The sequence below is a fragment of the Budorcas taxicolor genome, chromosome 2 (assembly GCF_023091745.1).
Source record: "Budorcas taxicolor isolate Tak-1 chromosome 2, Takin1.1, whole genome shotgun sequence".
Taxonomy (NCBI): domain Eukaryota; kingdom Metazoa; phylum Chordata; class Mammalia; order Artiodactyla; family Bovidae; genus Budorcas; species Budorcas taxicolor.
Genome location: NC_068911.1, coordinates 15052413 through 15067216, shown reverse-complemented (window position 1 = coordinate 15067216; position 14804 = coordinate 15052413). Strand labels below are relative to the sequence as shown.

The 14804-nt window shown below is 37.5% G+C and overlaps 1 protein-coding gene across 1 annotated transcript in view; it reads left to right on the top strand.

The window, feature by feature from the left end:
* The window catches only part of VKORC1L1 (vitamin K epoxide reductase complex subunit 1 like 1), a 50975-nt gene extending 39591 nt beyond the window's left edge, over positions 1-11384 (top strand). The window contains exons 2-3 of the mRNA XM_052662342.1: positions 6992-7101; positions 10831-11384. Coding sequence (XP_052518302.1) covers positions 6992-7101; positions 10831-11057 — 337 coding nt within the window. The 3' untranslated portion in view covers positions 11058-11384. The remainder of the gene's footprint in view (positions 1-6991; positions 7102-10830) is intronic.
* The last annotated feature ends 3420 nt before the right edge of the window (positions 11385-14804 follow it).

The window sequence follows — 14804 nt, the reverse complement described above, 5'->3', positions numbered from 1 at the left end:
ACCTGTTGATAGTAAAACCAAGTTTGTCTGACTCTGAAACTCTCACTCTTGGCACTGCTGTCTCTGGATGCCTGGCAGGAAGCAGGTCCACAGTGGGTAGACTTTTCCTTTGTGTAAATTACGTTTGTAGGATTATTTTAAAGCTGCTGTAAGACAATCTTATTTTTCTTGAAGATGCCCAACTTTTTGCCATATCCCTTCATAATGTCATAATGCCCCCAGCCAACTTTGGAAGTCACTTGGATTTTTCTGTAGATTGCAGCTTATATAGATTGGTTGGTTGGTTGTTTTTTTCAGTAAAGTGTACTTCCAAGAGTTGTATAACATCAAAAACTACAGTTTAAAATGCTAAAATAGACTAATACCAATAGGCTTACATCATGCTTATAAGATCTAAAATTAGAAAATTGTAGGCAAAATATACTTCATTAACCAAGCTGGAATTTAAGAGGGAAAAAAAGCAAGAGTCCAGTTGTCTTGGGTATATTTATAAGAAAAAAGAGTATTTTTAAGTGAGGTATGTAAGCAAGCATCTCAGTAAAGTCTTCCTCAGAGTAAGGAAAATACTAGGGGAGCCCTTATATTCTTATATTCAGTCATTTCTTCTCTTTACTAATTTCGTATTCCTGAATGTTTTAGTCATGATCTTAGAGCTTTGGTAGATTTTCCATGATGAAAAGAGATTGTTTGCAGTAAAATTTATCAAATGCTTTTTATATGTTGAGATTATATGATTTTTTTCTTTCATGCTATTAATGTGATGTATCACATTGGCTGATTTGCATAAATTGAATCATCCCTGCATCCTGAATGTAAATTCCACTTGATTCATGGTGAATGGTCCTTTTAATATGCTGCTGACTTTGGTTTGCTAGTATTTTTTCTTTTTTTGGTTGCACTGGGTCTTAGTTGCAGCATGCGAGATCTTTTTAGTTGCAGCACGTGGGATCTAGTTCCCTGACCAGGGATCAAACCCAGGCCCTCTGCATTAGGAGCTCAGAGTCTTACCCACTGGACCACCAGGGAAGTCCCGGTTTGCTAGTATTTTATTGACAGTTTATGCATCGATAGTCATCAGAGTATTGACCTGTAGTTTTCTGGTAGTGTCTTTTCTTTCTGCTTTGGTATCAGGGTCGTGCTGGCCTCATGAGATGAGTCTGGCCTCTTCACATATTTTGGAAGACCTCAGGGAAGACTGGTGCAAAGGTAACCATTTTAAAGAGTACACTCAGTGACATGTGGCACGCTTGCAGTGTTGCACATCCATCACCTCATCTAGCGGCAGAACATTTTGATTACCCACAAAGGAGATATTGTACTCATTAAGCAGTCACTCCTCACTGCCCCCCTCCCCTCGCCTCTGGCAACCACTACCCTACTTTCTGTCTCTATGGATCTGTCTGTCCTGAAACTCTCATATGGATGTGATCTTTTGTGTCTGGCATTTTTCACTTAGCATAATTATTCAAGGTTCATCCGTGTTGTAGCATGTATCAGCACTTCATTCCTTTGTATGGATATACCATGTTTTGTGTATTGAGTTGTTTTTACCTTTTGGCTATTGTGAATCGTGCTGTTGTGAACAAGTATACTTGTACTTGCTTGCATACCTGTTTTGAAATATTTGGGGTATATACCTAGGAGTGGAATTGCTGAATCATACGGTAATTCCATATTTCACTTTTTGAGGAACAAACAAATTGTTTTCCTCCGTGACTGCACCTTTTTATCCACCAGCAGTATACAAGTGTTGCCAAATCTCTACATTCTCATCAACATTTGTTAGTTTCTTCTTTAAAAAAAAAAGTTACAGCCATGGAATCTTTTAAAAATATAATTTATTTAAAAATAAAATGAAAATATAATTTATTGAAAGGTATAGTATTTCTTTTATGGCGGTATAATTGACCTATCATTTTAGGTGTACCATGCATTGACTTGATATTTGCATATATTGCAAAATGATCACCATAATAAGTCCAGTTAACAGCCATCACCATACACAAGTATACAACATCTTGTTTCTTGTGATGAAAACTTTCAAGATCCACTTATCTAGCTACTTTCAAATATACAATACAGTATTCTTAACTGTAGCCAGCATACTGTACATTACACCCTCAGGGTTTATTCATTTTATAACTGGAAATCTGTGCCTTTTGCTCCCTTCACCAATTTTGCTCACTCCCTCCCTGAGGCAACCACCAATCTATTCTCTGTACCCATGAACTCAGTTCTTTGGTTCATTTGTTATTTGTTGTTGTTTTAGATCTCACATATAAGTGAGATCATACAGTATCTATCTTTTTCTGACTTATTTCGTTTAGCATCATGCCCTTAAGTTCTATCCATGGTGTTACACATAGCAAACTTCCATTCTTTTTTATGGTGGACTAACCTATTATATGCCAAGTTTTCTTTACCCATTCACCCACTGATGGACATTTTAGTTTGCTTCCATGTCTTGGCTGTTGTAAATAATGCTACAGTGAAGATAAGGGTACATCTTTCTCAGTTAGTGTTTTTGTTTTCTTTGGATAAATACCCAGTCGTAGAACTGCCGGACCATGTGGTGGTTCTATTTTTAGTTGCTTAAGAAAGCTCCATACTGTTTTCCACAGTGGCTACACCAAAAAGCATTCTCACCAGCAAGTGTTTTCTTCTCCGCATCTTTACCAACACTCATTTCTTGTCTTTTTGATAGTAGCCATTCTAACAGGTGTGAGGTGATATCTCACTGGGGTTTTGATTTGCATTTCCCTATGACTAGTGATGTTGAACACCTTCAAATACCTATTGGCCAACTGTGTCTTCTTTGGAAGAATGTCTATTTAGTTCCTCCGCCCATTTTAAAAATCAGATTGTTTGATTTTTTGCTATTGCACTGTATGAGTTCTTTATGTATTTTGGGTATTAATTCCTCATCAGATATATAATTTGGAAATATTTTCTCCCATTCAGTAGGTTGCCTTTTCTTTTTTCTTTTTTTGATGGTTCTTTTTGCCCTGCAGCAGCTGCTTAGTTTGATGTAGTCCCACTTGTTTATTTTTGCTTTCGTTGCCTTTGCTTTTGGTGTTAAATCCAAAAAATCATTGCCAGGACTAATGTCAGGGAGCTTACTTTGTATGGTTTCTTCTAGAGTTTTATGGCTTTATTTCTTACATTTAAGTCTTTAATCCATTTTGAGTTCATTTCATGTGTGGTGTATATAGTGGTCTAGTTTCATTCTTTTGATGCAGTTGTCCAGTTTTCCCAACATCATTTACTGAAGAGACTATTCTTTCCCCATTGTATATTCTTGGCTCTTTTATCATAAATTAATTGGCTATATATGTGTGGGTTTATTTCTGGGCCCTCTGTTCTGTTCCATTGATCTATGTGTCTCTTTTTATGCAACTGCTATACAGATTTGATTGCTGTAGCTTTTTGTATAGTTTAAAATCAAAGACTGTGATGCCTCCAGCTTTGTCCTTCTTTCTCAAGATTGCTTTGGCTATTCAGAGTCTTTTCTGATTCCATGAAGACGTTAGGATTGTCTGTTCTATTTCTGCTTTATCGCAACCATTTATAAAATTTTGTCTGATTAGTGATTTGGGTTTTTTTGGGGGGGAGGAACTGGTCAAAAGCCGTGATTTTCAAACTTTTTGATAGGAGGACCCCTTTATACTTTTCATAATTTTTGAATACCCCTAAAAGGCTTTGTTTATGTGGGTTACATCTGTATTTGGTATTTTGGCTGTATTAGAAGTTACAAACTGAGAAACTATTTAAATATGCATCCACTCATTGAAACATAATAAACCCATTATATGTTAACAAAATATTACGAATAATAACTCCCCCGCCGCCCCCCCCCCCCGCCCACACACCCACACACACACACACACACACACACACGATAGTGGAAAGACTTGCATAGTTTCTCTTATTGCAAGTCTCTTTAATGTCTGCTGTAAGGTAAGACTGTTGATTCTCACATAAGGTCCTGAGATCTGCATGTAGCCTTTGGAAGACTCCCCCTATACACTTGTGAGAGAATGATAATGAAGGAGGCAAATAATGTCTTAGATTTATCCTCAGCGACTGAGGATACCCAGGTTGGAGAACAATTGGTTTTAAGAGTTGTTGTTTCTGGTAAAACTAGGAGTGTTTAAAAACCTTTCAGCAATTTCTTATCATAGCTTAGGGAATGGTATTGGTTGTTTCGAACCCAAATACAAAATATTCAAGGAACTTACTATGTGGGTCAAAGATGAACTGTTTTTTTAGAGTCAAAGATTAAAGAGGAGTTATCAATTACATAATCTCTTCATGTTATCATACTGAAGTAAAATGAACAGCTGTATAACTAGTACTTTTCTTTTTGCTCAATAGGTTAATATCCCATCTTGTTCCATAAGGTACTTGGGGCAACTCTGCAGATAAGTGGTATACTAGAATTCTGAATACAGATGGGACAAGGAGAAGACGGTTAGAAACTAAGACAAAGCCAAGTGTAAAGTAGCACATGCACTTTTGTATAACTTAGAAGTGGGAGAAAACTATAGTATTTTCAAATGTTCCAACTTGAGAAAAAGATTCACTAAGGGTTTTTAATGACTCACACCATCCTTTCCAATTGTGCAGCATAGTGTCTTTAGTCACAATCTGTTCTTACCTTTCCAAGGAAAAGAATCTTATATTGCCAGTCTACTTTGCTAGTTACTTGACTTGCTAACAGTTATTACATCAGCTTTATCAAAATGTATTCAGCTATACTCAGCATTATTAATTGTATTTGTATGTGTGCTCAGTCATGTCCAGCTCTTTGCAATGCCATGGTCTGTAGCCCACCAGGCTCCTCTGCCCATGGGATTCTCCAGGAAAGAATCTGGAGCGAGTTGTCATTTCTTTCTCTAGGGGATCTTTAGTTACAGCATGTGAGAGCTAGTTCCCTGATCAGGTATGGAACCTGGGCCCCCTGCATTGGGAGCATGGAGACTTAGTCACTGGGTCACTTATGCAGGGTAAAGGAAAGAGCACGGCACTGCAGTCCAGGAGACCAGAGGTCTAACCAAGGTTCCAAGGCTGGATTCGTACAAGCCGAGGCAGTCACGTACTTCTTGCTCCTGGGCGGAGAGGAGAACAGGTTTCTGGAAAGGGGCTAACAATTTAATTTGAGAGATGGAAGCACTCTATAATGTTGAGGTGGTTTTTGTTTTTTTTTTTATTGAAAGGTACTTACACTCTCACTTCACACTACCAGAATTACTTCACACTCCAGAATTGCTATACCACGATTACAATTTGTATACCAGGGTTACTCAGGTATTTGTATTGGTCAAAATTATACAGTTAAGATTTGTGCATTTATATATATTTTACCTTAAAAAAATTAAAAATAATCAAGTGGTTAGTGGGTAAAGGTGGCAATAAAACAAGAAAGGCAGAATTTTCAAAGCTACATGATAGGGACGTGAGGTTACTACCCAGCTCTGTTCACTTTGTGTGTGTACATTTGAAGCTTTCCATGTTAAAATGTTTTTGTTTAAGCAGTTTTCTGCTCTACCATATTAGAATGTCAAAAGATAGCATTTAGAATTGATAAATCAAGAAATAGCAATGTAAAGATATACTTTAGAAATGTGGAAATAAAAGGGGAAAATAATTAAAAGGTATCAAAGTGGTTGCCTATGGGGATCAGAGCTGAGTGTAGAGAGGGCTGGAGTAGGAAATAATCTTGATTTTGTTTTATAAGACTTTCAGTGTTACTTGATTTTTAAACCTTATGCATATATTCCTTGGATGAAATAGTATATTCATTCTGTGGATTACTGCATTGTTTTCGAGGAACATATCCACAGGATCATTTGTGTATTTTATAAAGCACTTCCATTCAGAGTGCTGACTTTAAAAAATGCACAATGTGAGTGTTGCAAGTTAAGTTTTACTTGGGGCAAAGTGAGGACTGTAGCCCGTCAGACAGCATTTCAGATCAGCAGGGGAACATGACCTTGGCTGGGGGCAGTACATGCAGTCAAGCACGTATTTTCTTGCAGGTTTCTTCTAGTCAGGAGCAGTTGTCACTACGAAGGATTTTAGTGCTTTTCTAGATATGAGGAGATAGAAAAATTGGGCTCATGAAATCAGCTCCTGAACATATCTGACTATCTGAAAACCTGTCCTGTGGGGTGCTGAAAATCAACAGCTGCAGCAGCACAATTGAATCCCTGTAGACGTAGATGGCAAGGGCCATTTGGAGTTGACAAGGGTTGAAGTTATTGTTAAAGGTTTTTATCCAAAGTAAGTGTTAGTCTATTATTTATATCAAATTTTATTAAATCAGAGTTTAATAAATTTTTAATAAAAGATTCTGAAAATTGAAAGTCTAATGTAAAACTTTCAGTTAAACTAAAATAAAAACTGATGGGGCAAATAATGCATCAACTTTTTACTTGTAAGGTAAGATTCTAGGAAAAACTTTAGTTTTGGATAGTCTACATTTAAAGATAATGTTCCCAGGATATGTCTCCTCATGCATGACCTGGGTCAGGAAAAGTTTCATTCTATGTACTATGAGTGAAGAAATAGGACAGCTTACATCAGTGACTTGCTACTGGGGGTGATTTTGGCCCCAGGGGATATTTGGCAATGGCTGAAGACATTTTTGGTAGGCGCAGCTAGTGGAGAAGGGGGTGCAGAGGCCAGGGACCTCTAAATACCCTGTAATGCCCCCCACTGAACAGCTCTCCACCACAAAGAATTATTTAGCCCAGAATGTCAGTGGTGCTGCTTCAAAGAGACCCTGGCTTAAAATTCAAAGAGCCCTTCCTCTGCAAATACTAATCCTATCAGAAAAACAACGCTTTGTTCAACCTTTTGGAAAAGAGACTGTATAGAAACTGGCAATTTAGAGATTCAGATGGGTATGTGGGCAGGAAATGCTCAGATCTTTTTAAAAAAGAAGAAAACTCTATTAAATATAGGGTTACTGGTTTTCTTTATTTTACAGATGGGGTCGAGGATTTGGTCTTTTGGGTTCCATTTTTGGAAAGGATGGTGTATTAAACCAGCCAAACAGTATCTTTGGACTTATATTTTATATACTACAGTTATTACTTGGTAAGTACTTATACAGCAATACATAAATAAGTTTGTTTTGTTATATTTCACTTAGTACTTTCGGTATTTAATCAGGGATGGGAGCATCCCAGGATGCTCAGAAAAACAAGTCCCATTCAGGGAAATTATTACTCCAAACAGTTTGCCTTGGAAACCTTGTTTCCTTGTTACTTTGTATACTCTCTAGCTATTTAAAAATATTATGCATTGAGAAAACAATAATGCTAAATGATATTCAGTCATAATTCTATCACCTTTATATAGCCACTATTGCCATTGTTCCTTACTTTTTTTACTTAATTTTATGTGAACTCTCTTATACTGTCTATCCTCTTAAGTGCTTTGCTGTTGTGGATATCAAGGCTTCAGATTTTTTTGATGTTCTAAGTAATACTACAGTGATTAACTTTGTTTAAAGTCCTCTTCTCACACTTCCTTTTCTCTTTGAATTATTTCTTCAAACAAATATCTAAATGTAGGATGAATGAGTCAACAAACATAGATTTTTGGGGGGTATGGATTTTAATAGGTAGAAACAAACTGATTTTCCCTCAGTTGTCAGATTTTCCCTAAGCTTCAACCATCTTCATTTTTTTTCTATAAAATTTCTAATTCAGTAGTTACATATTAATAGCCATATTAATTTTATTTTAAATTTTATAGTATTTTAATTTCCTTTTATCGCCAATTGAGTTATTGGGATCCTGATAACAGTACATTTCATATTTGTTACAAACATTTTACTCATTCTTTATTCTTGTTTTAGAAATATTGATTTTGTGAATTTTAATTATACAGAAGGTTTTATACTTCCAGAGTTAAATTCATCCATCTTTGTTAATATTTTATCCTGTTATCTGGCAGGTCTTCTTTCTAGCACCAATAGATTTATTCTAAGACAAACTGTGCACCTAAATTTTTCTCAATAGCCCTATCAAGTTTGCCCCCTTCCGTATCTGTATATCCTGCAGAAATAAAAACACACACATAAGGATATTCATAGCAGTTCAGTTTAAAATAGCAAAAAATTAGAAGTAGCTTATAAGGATTGAATAAATTAGGTTACAAGCATGCTAGAAAATACTATGTAGCCATTAAAGGGAAAAGTAGGTCTACAAACCCTGGAAGATCAAAACCTAGTTTAGCAATTAAAAAAAAAAAAAGCAAATTGTGGTATAATAAATAGAGGATAAGTATATATTTACATATGTGCAGGGTTGAGACTTTCACCTTTTATTTCATTTATATTGTTTTGTTTGGATTTCTAAAGAAGAATATAAAGTATAAGTTCACAATAAAATAACCTAAGAAAAGCTTCTGACTATGTTAATTTTGGGAGATGGGGTTGAACATCTCCGAAATTTTGTAATATTTAATTTGTTAATTTCATTATATGCACATTTAAAATCATGTGTATCGTATGTATTTTTTCTAGTCACATTTTAGGCATTCACATGCATTTTTAGTGTTTGTGTCTTTACCACCAGAGGCACATTTGAACTCCCCAAATGTGGTTTTCCAGAGCACATCAGGTTCACTCCCTTCTAAGTTGTTCAAAATAGAGCCTTTTTTTTTTTGGCAGCGCTGTGCAGCTTTGTGGGATCTTAGTTCCCCAACCAGGAATTGAACCTAGGCCACCACAGTGAAAGCCCTGAGTCCTAACCACTGAACCTCCAGGGAAGTCCCATCTTACTAGGTCTTTAAATCTGCACAACAGTCTTAAGAGGCAGTCATGATTATCATCCCACTTTTACAGTTAAGGGAAAGAGTTGCACAGAGAGCACAAATAACTTGCCTATATCATTTTGAAATTAACTTTCATTAAGGTGCCAGCATTCATTTTTGAAGTTTGAGATATTCACATAAATGAGGTCAGCCAACTTTGTTTTTTAGTACAGGGCCAGATAGGAAATCATTTAGGCTTTGCTGACTATCATAGCTACTCAGCTCTGCCACTCTTGTCCCAAAGCAGTCATGGACATTACATACGTGAATGATTGTGGCTGGGTTACGATAAAGCTTTATTTACAAAAGCAAGTGCATAAGTAATCCAATGGTGTCTGGAAAGAGCCTTGTTAAAGCATCAGGGATGTTGCTGGCGGTCCAGTAGTTAAGACTCTGTACTCCCAATGCAGGGGATGTAGGTTCAATCCCTGGTCAGGGAACTAAGATCCCACATGCCACACAGTGTGGTCAAATAAATAAATTAATAAATACTCCTCTGCTTTAAAAAAAAAATGATTTCTTTAAAAAACATGTACTCTCTTAAGTGGTCTCTAGGCAAGTCGATCCCCATGGCTAGGCTACAGCCCAGATGCAACTTCTCATTGTACTGGCAGTGTGATCTCAGCTCCTTAAGTAACCTTTTCAAACCACTACCACTTATTTATTTGTATCCTGTTTCTGTGATCCTTAACCATTAGTTGTTGGGTAGGAGGGTAGGCAGTTTAATATGCTCTGCTATCTCCTCTTATCCTTGAAAATAAATACACATGTTCTCAATATTGTTGGCTACAGGAAATTACAAAACCAAACATGTGAAGATGTCAGATGATAGCATCAAGAGTTCAGGCAAGTCTTTGTCTTGAGAACTCAGGTTAGCACATATAACTGCCTTTTTTCTCCATCTGGTTTGACCCACATGTGGCCAACTGGCCAAATGTGGTTTTTCTTATGCCCCAGGGTGAGCCCTTTCTGAAATGTTTATCATGATTTTTTTTTCCCTTCAACAGCATGTTGATATAATCATCTCCCATTATGGGATTTTTGATAAATTTGATCTAAACACAGGAAAGCAAATTTTACTTTCCACAGGTGGGGAGCCCACCTATAGGAAAAGGGTCTGGATGGTCTCACCAAATGTGTCCTGCTTGGAAGAGAAGGTTGTGGTCCTCACATTACTTTTTTTTTTCTCCTCTCGTTACTTTATTCATTACAGGAGGTAGGGCTGTCAGTTTTACAAATCTGCTTCATTGCATGGTGATAATGTGATTGCAAAAGTGCATATTTTCTTTACATGCCTTAGCTAAGGCTAGTTTATGAAATACATAATATTTCACCCAGAATATTTACCAGTCAAAAACAGTGCAGCTATGGGATGGACATGTACACACTGCTCTATTTTAAGTGGATGACCAGCAAAGACCTATTGTATAGCACAGGGAACTCTGCTCAGTGTCATGCGGCAGCCTGGACAGGATCGGAGTCTGGGGAAGAATGTTGTTGTTTAGTGACTAAGTCATGTCTGACTCTTTTGCAACCCCATGGACTGTAGGTTGCCAGGCTCCTCTCTGTGGGATTTCCCAAGCAAGAATACTGGAGTAGGTTGCCATTTCCACTCCAGGGGATCTTCCTAATCCAGGGATCAAACCCGTGTCTCCTGCACTGACAGGTGGATTCCTTACCACTGAGCCACCAGGGAAGCCCTGGGGAGAGAATGGATACATGTATATGTATGGCTGAGTCCCTTCGCTATTCACCTGAAACTATCACAGCATCACAACATTGTTAATCGGCCATACTCCAATACAAAATAAAAAAATAAACAATAACACTGCAGCTATGAAACTTAAGAAAATAGACCTGTAGGTCTTGTCCTCAAATTTCAGAGTGTTTTGTCCTAAGATCAGTGTTCCAACCCTGAAGCAAATCACAAAATATTCCCTTTGAACTGGGAAGCTTGTTCTCCAGTGTCAAGGTCTGACTGAGCCAGTGTCCCTTCTCTTGCAGGCCTGACAGCGAGTGCGGTTGCAGCTTTAATCCTCATGACGTCCTCCATCATGTCCGTAGTGGGGTCTTTGTACCTGGCCTACATCCTGTACTTTGTGCTGAAGGAGTTTTGCATCATCTGCATCATCACATATGTGCTGAACGTCATTCTTCTTATCATCAACTACAAACGACTAGTTTACTTGAACGAAGCCTGGAAACGGCAACTGCAGCCCAAGCAGGACTGACCGCCTGACGAACTCTTTAACTGACAGTCTGAAGTCCCTTTTTCCATTAAGTTTATTTTGCAGCAGTTTGGTTTTTGTTTTTTTTAATTATTATTATTATTATTCTTCACAACAGACACTTTCCCTAAGAATCTTAAACTGATTTTTAAAAATCCTATAAATTAGAAGGGGCTCTAGCTATTTTCTGTGTCAATTTTCATTTTAAATATGGATACAAAAAAAGGATACACCAAGCCAATCAAAGACAAGCTTTAACTTTACTTTGGAGATGTTTCTGAATGGTAAAATGTAGCCCTAGCCCCTTCCCCTCAGTTGTAAAGTGAGCAACCATTGCTAGTAATTCTCTAATGTGTATAAATTCAATTTCAGGTATAACAAATGTGATCATGACATGAAAATATTTTAGAATAGATACTGTATTCAATATTGCCATGTTTACAATATGTAATATGTTTTTTAGCCAATGGATTTAAACATGTAGATTCAACTAGAATCCATTTATGTGATATTTGTAAATAAAGGTAGAGATATTGGATCCAGCCCTGCAGAAACTTGCTGTACAGCTTAGTTGGAGTGTAGCGATGAGGAACAATCAGCTCAAGGCTGACTGAAGACATAGTGAAAATACTAAGTCCACACAGAGCATCTTGTGGAAAGGACTGGCAGCTGTGGGTCCAGCACTGACAGCAAAAATAATAGGGTGACTGGTTCCCTTTCATCTCCTTCCTTTGAAAGGAAGAAACTAAATTTGGACATTCAAGTCAAGCTTGTACCTAGTCATAAAACTGGATCAATTAGAAACTGACAGTGTGCGTCATGTGACCAGACTTTCAAGGCCTTCAGGACACTAAAGGTGGGAAAATGGGTAGATTTCTCTGGCAAAAAGCTGGAAATAGTACTATGGCATTTCATAGTCTCTTACAACAGGTGAATTTTCATGCAGATAATTTTCCTTCACATTAGTGCCAGTCAACCAAACAGTATTGGCTTGGAAAATCATCAGTATAAGCCCCAGTCACTCCAGAGTAGGATTACTCTTGGGTAGCTCCATAGTGTTTCTCGTTTCTTTCTTCACTAACTAACCGGACATCTAGTTTAATTGTTTTAGAGTCAGATATTAGATTCGTAAACTTTAGGGCTGACATGCTGCTCAGTTGGCTTAACTGGGAGGAGTACTAAAGGGAAAAGTATCTCAAGGTGGAACATAGTACTCTTTCTACTAACTACCCCAGTGCAGAGTCTCTGAAAGAGATCTGAATAAACCCAAATGAAACGGTGACAGTATGTCTCTCTGGTTAACATCTTCTATCAGAATGTTCAAAGTGCCTTCTGTCTTAAATCTCAAACCAAATATTTTGTGTGTTGAACTTGGGCAGAAGTCTCCTTCCTTCCTTTCTCAGCATGAAGTAGGAACCTTGCATTCTATAGAAAGGGTCTGTGTGATCTTTTCATTCCTTAGATTGAGAAGGAGTCGCCATGTTTTTGCTTCTAATTCTGTTCATCATTACATTAAGAAACCGGTAACTACTGAGTGTTCTGCCTTCTTTTGTAGGGAGGGGACAGGCTCTGCTCTGTAAACCATAACGTGTAGAGTCATCAACTGTCCAGCAGTTTCCAACCAACTGTCATAATTGACGCAGTGTACTCTTCTAGCCCAAGGCAGGTATCCAATTGCATTGTAATGTACTTTTAACCAGTTTAAACCAATTTTGTAAAAGATGGCTTAGTTCTGACTTCATCCAGGCTTATGTTTCTTCCCATGAATGTGAATATTTCAATGTCTGTTTTATTATGTATGTATTGTTCTTGTTTCTCTAAAGAACTCTAGAAAGTGTTGATTAGATGTCTGGTATTTATGGAGAAATGAGTTCTCTGGAGAGCTGCACGATGAGCTCGTCTGGCAGCAGAGCTCCCCCTCTACCCAGCAGATCAGCAGTCCACTGCTTCTCTTTTCTCCACTAGTCTGGAGACGGCTTCACCGTGATGACATCGTGGTATATATATATGTAAACTCTGGTTGTGCTAAACAAATTCCTTGTGTCCCCATTTTAAATTGTTCTTTGCCCTCCTCTGTATCAGTCAGCGGAGTAGAGTTAAAGCTTGTCTTGATGTTGCGTTCTTGCGAACGCCTGCAATTCTTTTGTGAAAAAACATCAGAGTGTTCAGCCAGACCCTTCAGGTTTTTCCTTTGCTTTTCTAAGCCCTGGGGACACCACTGTTTCAGTTGTAGAAAAATTGTTGCCACATTCCTATGACCCCAGAATTCATGTCCTTCTCACTGAGGGATGAACATGTGCTGCCTGAAATAACCACGTGGTGATGCCCATCTCTCTAAGAAAAGGACCCCCACGCTGCTGTGTGTGATTAGGTATTTTTCTCTGGGAAGAATTTAGGCTTCCCTCTACATCCTCAATTCTACCCTAGAAGAAGGGGGAAACCTCTTGTTACAAAAGTCTGAGGGTTATTAAGACTATTTCAGACTGAATATTTAAACACTGCAACATTATTAGCTACCAGTGTTGAAGAACAGGTGGGGGAAAATGTGAATTTCTGCTTCTCAGTTTTCAAAATGATTTGTAACAGATGAAGCCTCTTATTTACTTGACAGTCCTATCCTTTGAAGAAATGAGAAGTCATGGTTACATGACAAATTTTAGGAAAACTCGGTAGTTTGAAGGGTTTCATTTGATTTTTTTTTTCTTTGCAGCTAGTTGCTATCAGTTGAGGATCAACTTCTGGTGAAGTGTCAGGTTTAACTAGCTGTGTGCCCTGGGTGTATGTAGCCCCTCCTTAAATCCATGGCTTAAAGATGTTGATAGCATTGATTATTTTCATTCAGAGAGACAAAGATCTCTCATTTGATACAAGAAATCTTTGGACCTCCTATGTAGAATACAGGACCAAGACTACAATGAAATTAAAACTGTGAGTTGGCTTTAGTTTTCTTAGACTTCATTTAAGACTATCAGCAGAAGTCCAAAGTTGTATTCAGCAAAGCTTGAGACCAATAACTGCTGACAGGTCTTACCCTGAACATCATTACTGGACAACTGCCAACAAGAAGCCCACTCTCATTTTTGGTAACCTATTTGGGAAAGAATACCTAATATTCAATCTTCGTCCTCATGTACTTTTGTGTATTTTTTCCCCAATGGGCAAGTACTGGTGAAACACTGCTATTTATATATTTTAGGCAGCACTTATGAGTCCTAATTTGTGAGAACTACCCTTCAATAAATCAAAGGGATGGGGGTGGGAGTCCAGGTGACTTGGTTAAACTTTTTTTTTTAACATATTAGCCCAGAAAAGGTAAAATGTTTTGTTATAAAACTGTATTAAGCATGGCCTAAGTATTAGGTGTATGATCTGTATAGTATGTTCCATCAAAAAATATTTATTACTAGTGCTTTAAGCTCCAGAGTAAACATTCATTTAAAATGGAGTTCACTGGGCAGATTTCCCCTTTAATATAGATAGAAATATTCTTTATCAGAGATTTAGGACACAGTTTTGCTAACTGGTAAAAACAAATGTAAATATGTAAGAATGTTTATTTGTTGCACATAACTTTTTTGGTATAAAATAAATGTAGAAGTTACCTGTGGAACTTGTGCTGCCCTCGTTCTTATACTGCAGTGTTATAGTTCAAAAACGAAGCAGAAATGTATTCAGTCTTAGAAACGATTATTAAGTTTTGGTCACACCCTGACGTCAGGACCTTAGTTCCCCAACCAGGGATCAAACCCG